This window comes from Heterocephalus glaber, unplaced genomic scaffold, assembly GCF_053883595.1.
Source record: "Heterocephalus glaber isolate CG9 unplaced genomic scaffold, H.glaber_assembly_v1.0 deba00000676, whole genome shotgun sequence".
Lineage (NCBI taxonomy): Eukaryota > Metazoa > Chordata > Mammalia > Rodentia > Bathyergidae > Heterocephalus > Heterocephalus glaber.
This window is the reverse complement of record NW_028258156.1, coordinates 25,407,150-25,425,107: the sequence shown is the minus strand read 5'-3', so window position 1 is coordinate 25,425,107 and position 17,958 is coordinate 25,407,150. Positions and strand designations below refer to the sequence as shown.

General features: G+C 40.4%; 2 protein-coding genes across 4 annotated transcripts in view; one reads left to right on the top strand and one right to left on the bottom strand.

Moving 5' to 3' along the window:
- Positions 1 to 1,383, bottom strand: part of Dnajc2 (DnaJ heat shock protein family (Hsp40) member C2) — a 28,916-nt gene extending 27,533 nt beyond the window's left edge. For 2 of the 3 annotated variants that reach the window (XM_004839716.3, XM_021253953.2), the window contains exon 1: positions 1,162 to 1,383. In XM_004839716.3, coding sequence (XP_004839773.1) covers positions 1,162 to 1,225 — 64 coding nt within the window. In that variant the 5' untranslated portion in view covers positions 1,226 to 1,383. Of the gene's footprint in view, positions 1 to 475 lie in introns of all 3 variants that reach the window. The other variant, XM_021253952.2, reaches the window with a different exon arrangement.
- A 2,597-nt stretch (positions 1,384 to 3,980) lies between these two features.
- Positions 3,981 to 17,744, top strand: Psmc2 (proteasome 26S subunit, ATPase 2). Its single transcript, XM_004839713.4, has 12 exons — positions 3,981 to 4,186; positions 7,814 to 7,851; positions 8,470 to 8,551; positions 9,551 to 9,650; positions 12,344 to 12,475; positions 13,022 to 13,094; positions 13,465 to 13,560; positions 14,346 to 14,510; positions 15,529 to 15,616; positions 17,010 to 17,212; positions 17,308 to 17,404; positions 17,491 to 17,744. The coding sequence occupies exons 1-12, from the start codon at positions 4,117 to 4,119 to the stop codon at positions 17,646 to 17,648; spliced, it is 1,302 nt and encodes a 433-aa protein (XP_004839770.1). The 5' UTR covers positions 3,981 to 4,116; the 3' UTR covers positions 17,649 to 17,744.
- The last annotated feature ends 214 nt before the right edge of the window (positions 17,745 to 17,958 follow it).

Genomic DNA, 17,958 nt, shown 5'->3' with positions numbered 1-17,958 from the left:
AGCAGCTATCGGGGATCTACTAATTGGAGTTGCAATGTACTGTATCTTGAAGTGACTCAGAGATAGTCTCGACTGTAAAACAGGAACAATACTTATCTCACTCAGTTCCTAGGAAGACTGAATGAGAAAGCATAAAGCACTTTGAAAATTACAAACCGTTGTAGAAAAGTAAGGTATTATGTATTACCAGGAAGTTGGAGTAAATCACTGGTTATGAGTAAATTAGCAATTCAAGCAATTTTCTGACCCATAATTTCGGTCAGAAAAAAACAAATTAACTTTTAATTTCAATATTCCATAAAAAAGTAAAGTTCTGGGGTTTTTTTTTAGCCCAGTAATGAATAACTCATTATTTTTCCTCGTATTTGATGACCACCATTTTCTAAAAACTGACAAATTTTACGTTTCAATTGGTTTGGGAGATTTAAGAGTTCTCCAGTTCGGAAAGGATTCAAACAGTTTGAAAAAATACCACCTGTGCAGTGGGGGGGTGCGGCTGTTAGACTGCCCTTGGAGCCTTCCCCTCCGGACTGTAACAGCACACAGACAAACAAACGCAACACGTGTACGGGGCGAATTCAAAATCCCAGAAAAGCGCTTAAGGAAGTGGCTGTGGCTGGGGACGACTGTCTCTGGAACCGGAAACTCGCGTTTACGAGGCTGTGCAGGGCTACAAATCTGAGAGCCGCCGGCCGGAGGGGACGTTTCACGTGGACTGACCGTCCGGAGAGTGCACCCCGCGCGTCCCGGCAGAGCAGGCGAAGGTCTTTTACACTAAGCACAGGGCAGAGTCTGAGTCCCGACCCTCGGAGCAAAGCACGGCCGCGGCGACGCACGCGGAGAGCAGTGCGCGGGGCTTTGTATGGCCTGGCACGTGGGCGCTCGCAGCGGGCAGCCTCCGCCGCGGGCAGGAGGAGTTCACGGAGCCTTTCTGGGCCACGGGAGGGTTCGGATCTCAGCTCGACCCGTGAGTCAGCAGCCCCGAGGAAGGAAGCAAGCGTGGGGGGCAGCGGCAAGCCGCCCCCCGACCTCCTTCCTCGCTTGCAAGCCGGGGCCGGGGGCACAGGGGCCGTGAAGCTCGTCGCGGCTCACGGCCGGGAGCGCCCGGGGCGAGGTCGCCGGCTGAGGGGCAGCGGGGCGGGAGACGGGGTCGGCGCGTACCCGAGGTCAGCGCGCGGGCGACGGCGGTGCCCTGGCCGTCCGCGGCGCTCGGCAGTAGCAGCATGTCGGCGCTCCGCCTCGTCCGGCGGGCGCAGCGGCTCACGTTCCGCGGAGGGCCCTCGGCGTCCGCGCCAGCTCTACCTTCCGCTCTGAGCCTCGCGCCTAGGAGCTCCGACGCCCAGGAACCGGCGCATGGAGACGACTAGTAAGCACTTCCGGGATGGGGCTTTCGTGGTGCGGCCGCCAATCTCAGCCCCACCGCCCGCGCCAACGTGTGCGGCAGCCGGGTTCCGCTAAGGACTCCGACCCGGCTGGAGACAAGGGTGTACGGAAGAACGGTTCCTAGAGTAGTCGCTTCCCTTGGGAAGAGAGTTATTGTCCAGTTTCTCTCTCTTCCAAATGCAATTACGCAGAAGAGCTTTTAAAAGCAGCTCAAAAATAAAATAAGCTCGCGTGCGCGAAGATCTGGGTTAATCCCCAGCACAATCAGTGAAATCAGCTTTCATATTTTAAAATTCCTATTTACGTAGTAGTCTCAACCTAACCACTTACTTTTCCAGCAGATGTATTTGTGTACATAAAAAATGAAGAGTCGCGAAGGAACTATCGATGATACAATCTTTCAATATATACATGTGTATATATACATCCCTAATTATGGATGTAGTCCTGTGATGCTTGTGGGTTTACCTGAACAACAAAAGGAGCGGCTAACATACTAGTGCTAATTTATCTGCATTATCTCTTCTAATACTCATTTGGAGAATACTCTCTAGTGTTAGGCTGTTCCAATGGCAGCAATATTTTTACCCTGCTCTAAGAGAATTAAGGGGTTTTTTCCCCCTCTCAAGATATTTCCAATTACAGGACTCTGGCGTTTGGTTACTGTATAGTAAAGTCAATTGTATTGCTACCATTAGCTTCCTTCTACGGTGGAACTGAGGTCAAAAGCAAAAACTAGCAAAAAAAAACCAGTGCATGAAAGTTCACCCCTAATAGTGTCTTGAACAGGTTGGGTAAAATGGACTTGAGGTGCCACTCTTCAGCAAGGGGCACCCACAATTAGCAAATAATTTTGTAGGAATTGCATTTTCACTGTTACATAACTTGAATTCATTCTTATATCTGCACAACCAAACTCTCATTTCAGAATTGACATAATAAAAACTGATTATCTTCTCCAAAACTTGTCCTTGGTCCCTCTATTAATGCAGCCACTGTTAAAATATACCCTAAAGTGCAGTCCTGAACTCATTGTTTTTGGTTTTGTTTTGTTTTTGAGATAAAATAAACTGGCTTCAATCTTGCTCTGTAGCCCAGGCTGGCCTCGAACTCCTCATCCTCCTGCCTCAGCTTCCTTAGTGCTGAGATCACAGGTGTGCGCCACACCTGGCTTGTGCTGTTTTAATATTCTTTCCTGACACCTCCTCCCATCCATTCTTACCTTCACCTTTGAGATAAGTTTTTTAAATTGTAAAATACACATGAAATTTACCATTTTCATAATTTTAAGTGTACACCTCAATAGTGTTAAGTTTATTCGTATTGCTGTGCAGCTAATCTCCTGTACTTTTTTCATCTTGCAAAACATCCCTTGTCCCCCCTCTCCTAGCCACAGGCAACCACCCTCTTACAACTGTATGAATTTGACTCCTCCAGGTATCTCATCAGTGTGGAGTCATACCTTATTTGTCTTTCTGTGACTGGTTATTCACAAGGGTAATGTGTTCAATGTTCACCCATATTGTCGTATCATAATTTATTTTTTAAAAGGCTGAATAATACTTTGTTCTATCCATAAGTCACATGTTTCCTTTATCCATTATTCTGTAGATGGACATTTGGGTTACTTCCACCTTTGGTCCACTGTGAATAGTGTACCTATGGACCTTTGTGTACAAATTATCTCTGAGATCCTGCTTTCAATATCATAGAATATGTATGAGTATATATGAAATTGCTAGATCATATAGTAATTCTATTTTTATTTTATTTTTGAGGAACCACAATTTTCCACAGCTGTCACATCATTTTACATTCCTACTAATAGTGCACACATTCTATTTTTCTTTATCCACACTAGGTATTTTATCTCTTTTTCTTTTCAGATAGTAGCCATCCTAATGATATAAAGTAGTTTTGATTTGCATTTTCCTAACAACGTTGAACATCTTTTATGTGTTAATTGGCCGTTTGTGTATCTTTTTTGCCCCCAGTGTTTATGGATCGACATTTAAACGTGTTAGTACACGTCTGCAGCACATAATGACTGTATTCATCCTGCGGAGTTGGTACCTGAACACAATCTTGATTCTTTTTACCTCCCCTTCTCATTTGTATGTCTTCTTTGGAGAAATGTCTATTCAGGTTCTTTACCCACCTTTTTCTTTTATATCTTTGGGTTTTTTTTCCTTGCCCATCTCTAAAGTCATACTGTTTTGTTGCTGTTGCGTTATAGTTTTGTGTATATTCCGGATATTAACTCCTTAGGAGAGACGTGTTACCGTCACTCTATTTGTAGCTCTAGTCTCTGGGGCTTGTGCTAAAACACCTGGCATTTCACAAACTACCTTTCCAACCCTGTGCGGTGAAGGAGAAACTAAAATTCAAGAGATTATCCAAGTTATCCAAGATTGCACAGTAAATAAATGATTAAACCAGGATTTAAACTCATCGACTTAGCCAGGGCTGCTCTGAGAATTTACTAATCAGGTCTCTCCAGAGATCTGAGACCGTGAGAGTCCGGGTGGAGCAGTCTTTCCCCGGTGACAGGCGGAACCTTCGTACGCTGGACTTGGGAGCCTGCGCGTTCCCCGGAGCGCATCCGCCTCTCGGGCACAGTGGGAAGGGCCTAGCCGGGTTTTACTTCCGGTGGGGAAGGGAAAACAGAAGGCAACATCGGAAGCGAGGAAGGTGCTGTGTAATCAAGGAGCCGAGGCGCTAGCATCTCCTAAAATGCCGGATTACCTCGGCGCTGATCAGCGGAAAACCAAAGAGGATGAGAAGGACGACAAGCCCATCCGAGGTCAGTTGGCACGGCCCGGGCGCGGAGCTGGGTTCTCGCCTGGCTCGGGCTCCGTCCTGTTCTGACCCCAGAGATTTCGCCCGGACGGCGTCCCGGGCCTGTCCGCTCTCTCTCCCTCATTCCGCTGCAGCCCTATGCTCTTCTCCTGCCGATCCAGTTCTTACGCTTTCGCAGCTGTCGGACTTGAAGTTAGGCACCTTGTCGGCCTCGCAGCCCCCAGAAGCTCCCCACCTGGCGCTGCTGCTTACCTGGGCCTCATCCGCGTCCCGGCGCTCAGCGTGACCGCTTGGTCCGGCACTGCAGAGCCAGACATCGGACAGAGCTGTCTTTAAAATTACATGTTTGACTAGATAGTACCTTCACAGGGTTCAGAACTCAAGATTAGAGAAAGTAACATCCGAAAAGCCTCCCGTCCTTGGTCCCAGCCTCCAGCTTCTCCGCACTGGCGGCTTCTGTTGCCATTTTCCGTCTCCCAAGACATTGCATATACAAGCAGGTCTGCATATATGCATTTTTACATAAACGTAGCCTGGTATACGTACCTCAATATCTTTTTAAATCTTAATTTATTTTGGAGATAATTTTATATCATTATGTAATCTGTCTCTCTTTGCATCTGCATAGTATCCAGTTTTATGGGTGCACAATAATATAGTATTAATCACTGATGGACATTTAGATTTCTCCAATCTGTCACCTTTATAAAGCACCTTGTTCGTATGACTTTTACCACATGGAGCGTGGGGTAAATTCTACAAGTGGAGTTGTATTTTTGACAGTGCCAAATTACTCTGCGTAGAGACTGTACCTGTTAATGTTTTTTCACTCACAGTGTGCCTGAGGTATACCCACTGCTTTTGGACATGATTTCTTCCTAGTAACACCTTCATGCCGTTTCCTCATTTGTTCCTTATAAGCTATTTTTAAATGTAGAGTGTTTTAAAAATATCTTTGCCTTTACTTTATCTTTCTTTTAATAACTTCAACCTCTCTTAGCACCAAACTTTCTTCACCACTTACACCCTCCCCTCTAAGAAGATGCCCTTTCTATCTTCAACCCACTCTTTTTTCTCAGAAAAATATTTTAGAACACTGAAAACCTCAGAAAAACACCCATTGCAGAGCTTTAGTCACAGAAATTTAGTATTTGATTTTAGTATTTGTCTGGGTATGCTATTGTGTAAAAATACTAATGTATTTCTTGGGCACAATTGTGATTACATAAACATTTTTGTGCTTCTTCATCTGTATCTCACTTAATCTTTACAGAAACACTGTGAAGGTAAAACTAGTAATATCTCAGTTTTTCAGATGATGAAACTTGCATTCAGAGATCAAATGGTTTTCCCACGTTTACCTGTAATGGGACGTACATGACCTTCTGAGGCTTAGCCCCCAGCCTGTTTCATCCCATTGTTGTTTTGGCCCCCTATTTTCTTTTTGTGGTATCATTTTGAGTGTCTTCAGTTATGTTAATGATCTTTGATCATCTCAATTCTGTTGATTTCCATCATTACTGCACCATAGCCACCTAAGGAATATATTTGTCTCTAATCACAGTGTCTCATACAGTGAATATTTCAGTAAATGGCAGCTGTTATTACTATTATGAACACTGTATCCATTGCGTCACTGCTTACTTCATGTTTAAACTCAGTTTAGTTGCAGTTTGGTTTCTGTGCCTGTTGAAACTGATTAGTGGTTTCTTAATTCCCAGATCTTTAGTATTTCCTCAATCCTGATCTTTGTGTTTTTGACATTAATGTTGCTCTCCCTTGGTTCTTTTATTTGAAACTTCCTTTAAGTGATTCTTGTCTACATTATGTTCTCACGTGGTTTCTGTAAAGGTTTCTTCATGATAATTTCATCCATTCTCATTTTGGACTCTGTTCTCAAATATGATTCCTTCATTAATCTTTTTTACTTAATATTGGCACCTGAACTCTAGAGCCTTCTAGTTTGCTGTGTTGAGAGGTGCTGTTTTGTTAGGGAGCCCCCATCTACCCCCAGGTTCAGTAATTAGTTAGGAGTCACAGGGTTTAGCATACAGTTATCCTCATGACTATGATTTTTATTACAGCAAAAGGACACAAAGCAAAACCAGTGAAGTCCAAAGACACAAGGGACATGAGATGAAGTCCAGGGGAAATCAGGGATAAGTTTCCAAAGTTTTCTGGTGGAGTTACACAGGATGTGCCTGATTTTCCCAGCACCAAGTTTGACATATATAAAATACTACTATCCAGGGAAGTTTGTTAGAGACTCAGTTATAGCTAAGAGCTCTTCATGTGGGCAGCCTCTGCCTAACACATACCCTGATTTCAGTCTCAGAAGGAAAACAGGTGTTCTGCCTAAACCACAGTGTTTTACAGTTTAGGCACAGTGAAGTACTCTTCAGTTTTGGGAATGGCAGGACCTCTTTCAGAATCCATTTTCAAGGGCCAGCCTTGTAACCAGGCCTTTCAAAAGGTAGCAGCCATGTCTGCTATGTTATTGTCTGCAGTTTAGGTTCCAAATGTCCCTCTGCCAGCAGTTTCTCTGTGACTTTTCTGCTTCCATAAAAAGGTGCCACCTTCTTCCAAGGTACCCAGGACAAAGCCTGGACATCATGTTTGATTCTTCTCACACTCGGCTCCACGTGATTAGTCACTTGCCATGTGCTATGCATTCCTTTTTTGAGGACTTTCCCCAACCTTTGCTTTCTCTTTTCATTGTCACCATTTTATGTGAGGTTTGTGTGACCTCTGCCCTGCTTCACGTACTCAAGTCTTTTCTCTGTGTCTTAGCTAATTCTTCCTCACATCTGGTTCCACTATATGATAAGCTGTGCCATGGCCTTTGTTAACTTGCGGCATTGCTGAGCTGCCTCATCAGGGCCCCAGACCTCCAGATGTGTACCTACTTTCCTGTTGCTCCCTACCAAGTATACTAGTGGCAGCTAAACTGGTCTAGTTGCTGTTACTTAATTAAGCATGCTTTTCTTGCTTCTACTCTTATATAAATAATATTGCATAGACATATATATATGTCTCTTTATGGCCATAAACAAAAGAGAAAACTGTTCAGGAGTGTAAGGAACTTGGTGAGGCCACCCTCCTCACACATTTCCTGTCGGATGACACCACATCACCTGCATCTCTTGATGAGCACGGAGACAAGAAGGCACTCTGTGCACGCGTGTTGATGTGGGAGTCACAGATAAACTTTAGTGACAGGAGACTGGCAAAGAGGACTGAGTGTGAATCACTTGAGATCCCAGATGACCACTCTTAACATTTAGAAAACACCAATTGATGGCACTCTACATTTGTTTAAAATAATGTCTGTATAATAGCAAATTATATGCATATTCTGTATTTTTTAAAAATTTGTTTTTAACCTGCCTCTTTCAAAAAAATACTTGTGGAATAGCTTTCTATGTAGCATTGTCCTGTGTTACTATTTTTAATGACTGCATTGCATTTCAAAATAAAAAATGAAAAAAGGATTGGGGATGTAGTTCAGTGCAGAGACTCTGGGTTTAATCCCAGTACCACAACACAGAAGCAAAACCCAATTTGAATTGTACAGAAAAGCTGATCAGCTCTGGTTTTCACCGACTCTCATGTATTGTCTCTCTTCTTTTAGCTCTGGATGAGGGGGATATTGCCTTGCTGAAAACTTATGTAAGTCCTTTAAATGTCTATAAATGTAGAAGTTTTATCTTAAAAACTATTTGGTTTTGTCCTTCCAAACTAATTAGAAGACAGTTTCTAGCAGTTCATAATAATCTTCATTGAGGTTGCCTACCTAAAGTTCTTGTCTAGAATAGAACAGAGATTATTTCAGCATGCCTGACCTTGTCCGTTATATTTTTATTATTTGTCAATGAAGTGTGGTTCTATATTGAAATGATTTGCACAGATGTTTATAATATTTAATATGTAACCACATCAGTTCTGAAATGGAAAGTTTAAACATATAAGACTAGGCCCAAGGGCTGGGGATTTAGCTCAGTGGTTCCGGCGCTGGCCTCGAAAGCGCAAGGTCCCAAGTTTGATCCCTGGTACCAAAAAAGCAAAACAAACAAAAAAAAGACTAGGCCTATTTTCCTTTGTTATCTTGCACGATGGGTTATCTGTTTGGAGGAAATAGTTGGCTTAGAAAATCTTCTGAAAATGAAATTTATTTTTACTTCACAAGCTTTGGGATAAAAAGGATGCTAGGACTTCAGTTATTTGATTTGTTGTTTTAAGAAGTTGTTGCCATCCTAACTCCTTCCTAAACTGATTGTCCTCACCTAGGGTCAGAGCACATACTCCAGGCAGATCAAGCAGGTTGAGGATGACATTCAACAACTTCTCAAGAAAATTAATGAGCTCACTGGTACGTGCTTTTTAAAATTTCAGTTTCCGCTCTTTAAATGTGATGTGTTAATTATATTAAAAGTTTAAACACAGATTTGACTCCTTTATGAATTACAGATCTGCAATATTATTACCCTTCTCTCTGTTAAGAAATTGTATCTCAGCCAGATGTGGGTGGTATGTGCCTTAATCCCAGCACTCCAAGAGGCTGAGGCAGGAAGGTCACAAGATCAAGCCCTGTCTTGGCAGTTTAGTGACTTAACAAGACCCTGTCTCAAAATAAATAACAAAAAGAGCCAGGGATGTAGCTCAGTGTGAAAGCCCTGGGTTTAATTCCCAGTATTACACACAAACACATACACATATTGGGTTTCATTTAATCTTTTTCACTGCTTTTTTTTTTTTTTTGGTACCGGGGATCAAACTAAGGACCTTGCGCTTGTGAGGCAGGTGCTGGAACCACTGAGCTAAATCCCCGGCCCCCTTTCACTGCTTTTTAAAAACAGGCTTAATGTAATTAAGAAACAACATCCCCTACTCAAGTTATGTTTCCTTTAACGAAAGCCTAGTTTAGCAAGCCCTAATAAACCAGTTAAAATATTTTATTGAATAAAAATATGATTTCACATAGGACTGCTGAAATAAGAAAGCTAATGCCTGGTTATTGGAAACCTTTCCTCTTGGGAACTTGGGAGCAGAAGTTTTACAGTACTTGACCTGCTCCAGAAATGTCAAAATGGCACTGAATTTTGGTTAATGATTTTTTCAGGGCAGTGGTTTTCAACTGCGTGTTTGCTACCCCACCGTGGCAGTTGAGCCAGCCTTGAGACTCCTGGCTTGAGGGAAGGTGACATCTAGTGGCCAGAGGCAAGGAACATTCTGAACACCTCTTCCCGTGCTCAGGATAGTCCCCACAAGACGTTATTTAGTTCTAATGCCACTCATGCTGAGGTTGAGGAAGCTTGTTGCAGAGCACTGTGCTACAAGTCAGTGATCTGTGTGGCATTTCTCTCCCCAGGTATTAAAGAGTCCGACACGGGCCTGGCGCCCCCAGCGCTTTGGGATTTGGCCGCAGATAAGCAGACTCTCCAGAGCGAGCAGCCTTTGCAGGTTGCAAGGTAGGTAAAGTTCTCCGTGGATATTTTGTCTGTATTTTCTTTAGACTTTCAGGTATAATATAGTAGTTTATAAATAATTTTTATTCCAAATTCCACCTAAATAAAACTTTTTACCTAAGTATCTGGCACCTTCTACCACAAACAAGACCCTGGCCTTATACAAAGCAAAGATTATTTTGAAAAAGTCCCCATTTGATTTTTAGTCCTTTACCTTTTGCTTAAAACTCTTGATAAACCAAGCAGAAGGTCCTGAGTTTGATCCCCAGTACCAAAAAAAAAAACCTCTTGATAAAAATGTGTACATTTTTTAGTGACAGTCTTATTGATAGGAAATTCATACTCCATAAAGTTCACTCCTTTAAAGTATGTAATTCAGTGGCCTTTAGTATGTGCAGAAGGTTGTACACTGATGTCCATCACCGAATTCCAAAATAAAACACTTATATCACTCCAGAAAGGAACCCCGTACTCATTAGCAGCCCCATTGCCCTCTGCCTGGGCCCTTGCAAGCACTGATCTGCTTTGTTTCTGAGTTGGCCTATCCTGGACATTTTGTATAAATGGAAACACATAGCATATGACCTTTTCTTTCTGGCTTCTTTTGCTTATCATATTTCAAAATTCATGTTGCAGCATGTTTATAAGCTTCATTTCTTTTTATGGCCAAATAATGCTCCAGTCTAGTTTCTCTCTTTATTGAGGCTCTCTTTTTGATGAGGCCTGTTCACATACTTGTCAGTTCTTCTTTTTTGGTACCGGGGATTGAACTCTGGTCCTTGCGGTTGCGAGGCAGGTGGCGGAACCACCGAGCTAAATCCCCGGCCCTCTTGTCAATTTTTTAGACATGACTTCCTTTAGTTCTTTGAAAATATTTGTGATACTAATTTAAAGTTTTTTGAGCTTCCTGAGCGACAGCTTTTGGTTTGTTTCATGAATTGTTTTGCTTTGTGGAACTGGAGAAGGGTCTGTTAGATGAAGCAGTGATATATAGTGCATCTTGCCTGGTTATGGAAAACAGTTCTGTCACACAATTGCACTGTGAGGATGAAGCGTTTGAACTTACTCTCTCTCTGTGTGCACAGCCCAGAGGCCATTCTGTGTTTCTCTGTATTTGTTGCGATGGCTTATGTAGCAGCTTTCTTAACGTACCTTCTTTTTCTATTTCTAACTTTATTCAGTAGACAGATACTGTAGATTCTATGATGCACATGGTATTATGAATTCATCTCCACCTGTTCACACAGAAAATGAATACATTTAAGTGAAAAATAGCCACAACAATAAAAAAAAGAACTTAATACTTTCCCATTGGCTTGAAATCACTGGGATACATGCATGACTGTCCCATTGGGTGGCTTGTACCACTGGTGGTACAAGGAGATCTGACAACTTTTATCGGTCTTTTTACTAATAAAATTAATAAAAGTCTATAAATGGACTGAATCTAGTTAGTTGTTTAATTTGAGTAATTATTGCCCAAATATAAATATTAATTAGTACTGTGCATACCAATTAAAACTGTTACAATAATTAACAAATTTTTGTTTTGTTTTTGGTACCGGTGATCGAACTCAGGACCTCACGCTTGCCAAGTGGGTGCTGTGCCACTGAGCTAAATCCCTGGCTCTAATCATGAATTTCCTTAAAATATTTTATGCATAAAGGTGGCTGATTTGTGCAAAGTGTACAAAATGTCATAACATGTTTGGCTTTTTTTGTGGCCACAGTGGGACTCATTTTTTCAGATAATTTTTGATAACATTCTCAACATTGCTTGTGTCTATTTCTTGCCAACCCTAAATACACTTTTATAAAGTGAATTTATTTTGTGTAATTTGCACCCAGGGCATTTCTTCATGGATTAATAGTTTATCTGTAATTAATTCTCTAATGATTTTCTCCCCTCTGGTACCAGGGATCAAACTCAGGACCTTGTTCTTGCAGTGGCAGGTGCAGTGCCACTGAGCTAAATCCCCAGCCCCATTACACTAATTCTCTAAATTTTGGCATAGCAGTTTTATAAGTACCCCATTGCTGGTGTATATAATATGCATTTACAACTTCTGTCGTACAAATTAGCTGTATTACAATTTTTTATGCCATTGTAATATTTTCCTTATGGAACTGTAATATGATGACATCTGGTCTATTAAATCAACACCTTTTTTTCCATTATTGTAATTAAAGGCCCCCAGGAAGCCGGTGTAAGCTGTCTGATGGGACAGTCACAGATGTACCACTGGTAGTTCAAGCCACTTGTTGGGACAGTCAGTTCAGATCAAAGCTGCCTGAATTATGGCCCCATTGTGATTGTTGTAAAGTATAAACTTAGGAAAAAATGTGAACATATTATCAAGTTTGGTGTAAGACCATGGCTGTCTTCTTACAGGAAAAATAGGAAAGGAAGGCAAGGTATAAAGGTATCACTAATAAAAGAATGTAATTTAGAAAATTCAAGAACTCACTAATGAAATATTTGGGCTTCATTTTCCAGGAGAAGCCATCATTTGAAAATGTGACTTGGTACAGTCTTGTGGGCCCTTGGAGCTGAGCATAGCATGAGATCTGAGCTTTTGCAGTTCTCGCTTACACTTGCTCTTTGTTATGCTCCTTGCCCTGGAAAGTCTGGTAACTTTAATACATTATTAGTGGTTTTAGGTGCCTTACTTTAACCAAGCCTTTTGCTGTGTTAGGTGTACAAAGATAATCAATGCTGATTCGGAGGACCCAAAGTACATTATCAATGTGAAGCAGTTCGCCAAGTTTGTGGTGGACCTCAGCGATCAGGTGGCACCTACTGACATTGAAGAAGGGATGAGAGTTGGGTAAGATTGCTATTTACAATGAACAAGCTGCTTTCACTAAAGATAGCTTGTCACAGTCACACCCATGGCATTGTTGTGAGTGAATGAGCAGAGACGTCTTCTCAGCTCCCTGACTACCCACCAGCTTTCCCCCTTCCCACCCCTATATTACTATTTATGAATGGCTTCAAACGTCATAATAAAAGTTAAGTGTAGAATTCTAGGTTGAGCTTCCAGTCTATTTAAGATAAGATGGTATAAGTGAAGAAATACTTGCTTGAGGATGGATACAAGAATTAAATGAGTTAATGTCTATGAATACAAAATAATCCACCCAGTAAATTTTTAAAATCACATCTTCTCCTTGGGTCAAGAATAGATTGTTGCCACTTTAGATTGAGGGTTTAATGTTCTGAGTCTTAATGCTTTGTTTCTCTTTGTGTATCTTTAGGACTCTGTGTTTATTTTGCTTGAAGTATAGTTTTAGTAATAAAACACTAAATGTAAGAGCCCTTTGACAGCTTAAAGAAAGTGTTAGTGAGTTGTTTTTGTTTTTACCTTCTTTAGTGTGGACAGAAATAAGTATCAAATTCACATTCCCCTGCCTCCTAAGATTGACCCAACAGTTACCATGATGCAGGTAAGAAACTATGGGAAGGAAAAGAATTGGCCTGACTTTTAATACAATTGTTTCCATCCAGAAAAAGTTTGAAAATTTTAACTAATAAACTGTTAATATATGAGTGTATATCAAAGAGTGGCCAAAAATTAAAAATAACTTTTCATATGAGAAAGTGTTTATTATAGCTCTTTATTTTACTTGGCTTACTTATTAATGTCATAACAAATAATACAGCAACTAGTTGTAGGACACTAGGAAATATATTCCATTTTGTTAAAACTTTTGTTATAATCTGATTCTTCCTTCACAGTACTGAATCTCTTGTACTAGATATGGACAGTTTTCAGAAGCCTTTGCCTAGATGTCATACAGTGTTTCCCCCTCTTAGGTGGAAGAAAAACCTGATGTCACATACAGTGATGTCGGTGGGTGTAAGGAACAGATTGAGAAATTGCGAGAAGTGGTTGAAACCCCCCTACTTCATGTAAGTAGCTAAATGTTGTATTTAAATTTCTTTTTATAAAGTCGTAATAGTCTTTTATGTACTAAGCTTTAAAATTGCTTATATATTAGATAGCTTTTAGGTTTAATATTTTCCTTTATGAAAATTTTTGAGAAGGTAGAGATGTGGAGAGATGGTAAATTTCAGAAGAAAGGAAAGGAAAAGGGATTAAATGGTCCCCAAAGAAAGATCTGCTACTTAAACTGACAAAGGAAATTGAAGTGTAACCTCTCGCAATGTGTTAAATATATTACAGGTTATTATAAAAGACAGTAGGTGTTCCTTCTAATGGCATCAGGAGGGGAAAAGTTAAACTTGGGATGATAATGGAAAACTAGGATATTAAATACCAGATAATAGTTAAGGCCTGTTATTTTTTAAAGCAAGGAAGATATTTTGTCAAGACCAAACAGTAAGAGTACCCTTATTTTTCTTTTTTTTTTTAGTACCAGGGATCTAACTCAGGACCTTGTGCTTGCGAAGCAGGCAGCAGAACCACTGAGCTAAATCCCCAGCCCTAGAGTACCCTTATTTTTTAAAAAATAAATTTAATTTTAATTTCAATCCCATCCCCCCCAGTAAAAGTACCTTTAAAAGCCATCCTGCCTTACGTGTTGACACGAATCTAGCTTGGAATATCTTAGAATAAGTAATATTCCTCATTTACCAAGTATACAAACTGTGGGCCTAATAGTGTTTTGATGTAGAAGTGCTCTTACTTTCGTTATGCAGAAGTGGTAAGTGTAAACATTGTGTCTGTCACACAGCCAGAGAGGTTTGTTAACCTGGGCATTGAGCCTCCCAAGGGTGTGCTGCTGTTTGGTCCCCCGGGCACAGGCAAGACACTCTGTGCCCGGGCGGTTGCCAACAGGACTGATGCTTGCTTCATCCGAGTTATTGGATCCGAGCTGGTGCAGAAATACGTCGGTGAGGTAAGGTAAATTTGTCAAAATCAAAAAATACTAGCTCTGAGAAAGGTTTGTACACTAGGAATGACATTAAATAGGAATGTAATTCCACAGCAAGGGACTGAGGCCTGACATTTCTCAAATGATTTAATTAGTTGTTTAGAAGCCCAGAAGCCAGCAGCCTCCCCTTGTGGTCATTTAGAAATAGGCAGCCACTTAAAATTTTAATCGGTGTGCCCCTCTCAGGGATGGCATTCTGTGCAATCTGGTGTGAGGTAAGTTCCCCAGAGATGCCTGGTGAGTGAAATTGCATTTCACTGATAATATTTTGTGGCTTCATGACAGAACATAAATTGTCTATATGGACATGTATGGGCGCATATACACATATGTATACGTATATTTGGGGACCAAGTCTAGGGCTGTGTATGTTATAGCAGAAACCTATTAACGATTAGCATACTTGGAATAAGAATTAGAAAAACCGCATGAGTGGGATATATTTTCATTTTCTGATCAAAACAAATGAAATTCAGTGATCAACAGTTCTAAGTGATCCATGGATGATTTTATTTCCTTTCAAATTTTGATGATTAGAATGGTGCCTTTCATTTATTCAACAATGTTTGTTTTGTCTTTTTGAGGCAGCCTGTCACTATTAGTTCAGGCTGACCTTGAGCTCACTACGTTACCCAGGCTGGCCTCAAACTCATAGTGATCCTCCTGCCTTGGCCTCCTGCCTCAGCCTCCTGAGTGCTGGGCTTACAGGAGTGCCTCACCACGCCCAGCTCAACAATGTTAAGTAGATCTCTTCAGTTTTGGTAGATATAAAATCATTAAAATTATTTAATATTGTTTTGAGACTAAAAAGATGAATTTGATGATATAGGTGGCAAACTTCAGGCTTTTTAAAAAAACTATTAACGGTTGAGAATACTGTTAGGAATAAGTATTGAATACGTATAGCACTGTGTAACTTTTTATTGTAGTTTTAAAGATTTTAAAACTAACTCTTGAGTTAATAAATCGATTTTCTCACTAGGGAGCTCGAATGGTTCGTGAGCTCTTTGAAATGGCCAGAACAAAAAAAGCCTGCCTTATCTTCTTTGATGAAATTGATGCCATTGGAGGTATGAATTTTACAATTGGATTTCTGAGATCTCTTTGTATTAAGAGTTCTCCTGATATGCTAATCTTATAAAAAAAATTAATTCCAACTCTTTTATAAGCTCTGGCACATTGGAGCCACATAGCAATAAATGGTAGGCCTAACCATAGAGAATTTAAGAAATATTATAAAACAGTGACACTTTTAAAGCCTTTATTTTTATACTAATTTCATTCATATAAAACATGTTTTCACGCTAAAAATTCCCACATTGAGATGCATCTTCCTTGAATGTGATAAGAAGGTACCAGGGTATAATTTCAGTCTGGTAGTTTATCTTAGTTTACATAAAATAATGTTATTTTTGGCTTCATAGATTCTAACTTGTGAGCTGCCATTTGGTCATCTTGTAAAGGAAATTATAATGCCTGCCTTATTTACTTTATGGGTTTTTGAGAAGTTCAAATGAAGTAATAAATGTGATAAGACTTTGAAAATGCTGAGCTGCCTAGGCATTGATGGTAGGTATAGTCTATAGGAGCAGTAATTCTTAGTAGCAGGAAAAGTGTCATATGTCCACACGGTTATTATTTAATGAACTCATTGACTTGACATATAATGGTGCCTGTAACACTGTTTGGGTAATGTGATTAGGCACTTAAAGTCTTGGTTTTACACTGCTTGGCCAGTGTTGGTTTTGAATTTTTGTGCCATTAAAATGTTTTCAAAGGTCATAATTTGACCATAGTATAATAATGCAGCATCCAGCTCTAAAGTCCTTTATTTTTAGTCTCCTTTTTAAAATGTGCATTTTTGTGTCTTAGTGCACATAACACATTAATACAACAACACACATTTATATAACTTAAAATGAAAAACAATATTTGGAAGCTGTTAAACTTTTATTTTCCACTTTTTGCTGTTTGGGTTGAAGTGAGAGCCTACGTGAATGTAGAGTCCTTCAGTATATCTAAGTAAGCTCAGTAGTAAGCTGCTGTGATTCTACTGTATTATGGATTTAGCCATATTTTAAGGAATAATTTTGAGAATTAAAACAACGTGACAGTTTCTTGCAATAGTTAAGCACCATTATAGTGTTGATGCTTGCATGTTACTGTCGCCTCACCTCCATGTGTATTGTATTAAACAACAAAGGGGTTTGGTGTTCTTCAGTGATTTGAAAAACTCTTCTAAAGATCTTCAAAAGCACTTTGAAGAAGACTGTTAAACAAATCTATAGTGAACTCCTACAGCAAAGATTCACCTTCCAGTGAGTTTTGGGTGAAGCAGCTGTTGCGGGACTCGGAAGAGCTTGGGTTGAAGCACTGGAGCTGAGCTGAGCTGAGCCTCACAGAACTTTCAAGTCCTGGAGCTCCTCTGAGGTGGTCATGAAGTGCTTCTCTTTGTCTTCTCAGGGGCCCGGTTTGATGATGGTGCTGGCGGTGACAATGAAGTGCAGAGAACAATGTTGGAACTGATCAATCAGCTGGATGGCTTTGACCCTCGAGGCAACATTAAGGTACTGATGGCCACTAACAGACCTGATACCTTGGATCCAGCGCTGATGAGGCCAGGGAGATTGGATAGAAAGATTGAATTCAGCTTGCCTGATTTAGAGGTAAGAAAATCATGTTGTTTTAGAAGAGATTTTTGAACTTTTTCTTTCCTGTGATATTTTTACATTTTAATATCTGTCAATTCCTTCATTTTTAGGGTCGGACTCACATCTTTAAGATTCATGCTCGTTCAATGAGTGTTGAAAGAGATATCCGATTTGAATTGTTAGCCCGACTGTGTCCAAATAGCACTGGTGAGTGGAAAGATCTTGCTTATTTTGCTGGTCTGTCTGTTTGGACCCATTTAATTAATCCTATTTATTTTCTTTTTGTTTGACAGGTGCTGAAATTAGAAGTGTCTGCACAGAAGCTGGTATGTTTGCAATCCGAGCACGGCGAAAAATTGCAACTGAGAAGGATTTCTTGGAAGCTGTAAATAAGGTCATTAAGTCTTATGCCAAATTCAGTGCTACTCCCCGCTACATGACATACAACTGAGCCCCAGAGGCTTTCAAATGAAAACACTTTGTTTGGATCCTGAGCTTACATTGATTTGTTAACAACCGCCTCACAAAAATAAATGTTTCACAATTGTGTGGTTCTTCCAGATCTCTTTTCTCTGTAGTATGAGGTGATATTTATTAGACAGAAAAGCTTGTTACAATTTATGTTGACTGGTTTTTGATTGGATACCATTTAAAGGTTTCATATCATAGAAAGTGCTTCCTCAGTCACGTGTATTCTAGGCCTGTGCTGGCTGTGTGCCACACGTGTGTTATCTCACTGTACCTTTCTGTCTTCCCAGGGA

Bases quoted from the DNA above. Each gene is read 5' to 3' on its own strand.
- Psmc2 (XM_004839713.4), top strand. From the start codon at position 4,117: ATGCCGGATTACCTCGGCGCTGATCAGCGGAAAACCAAAGAGGATGAG. The intron at 8,552-9,550 runs GTACGTGCTTTT...TTCTCTCCCCAG, and splicing joins GAAAATTAATGAGCTCACTG to GTATTAAAGAGTCCGACACG. The intron at 13,561-14,345 runs GTAAGTAGCTAA...TCTGTCACACAG, and splicing joins TTGAAACCCCCCTACTTCAT to CCAGAGAGGTTTGTTAACCT.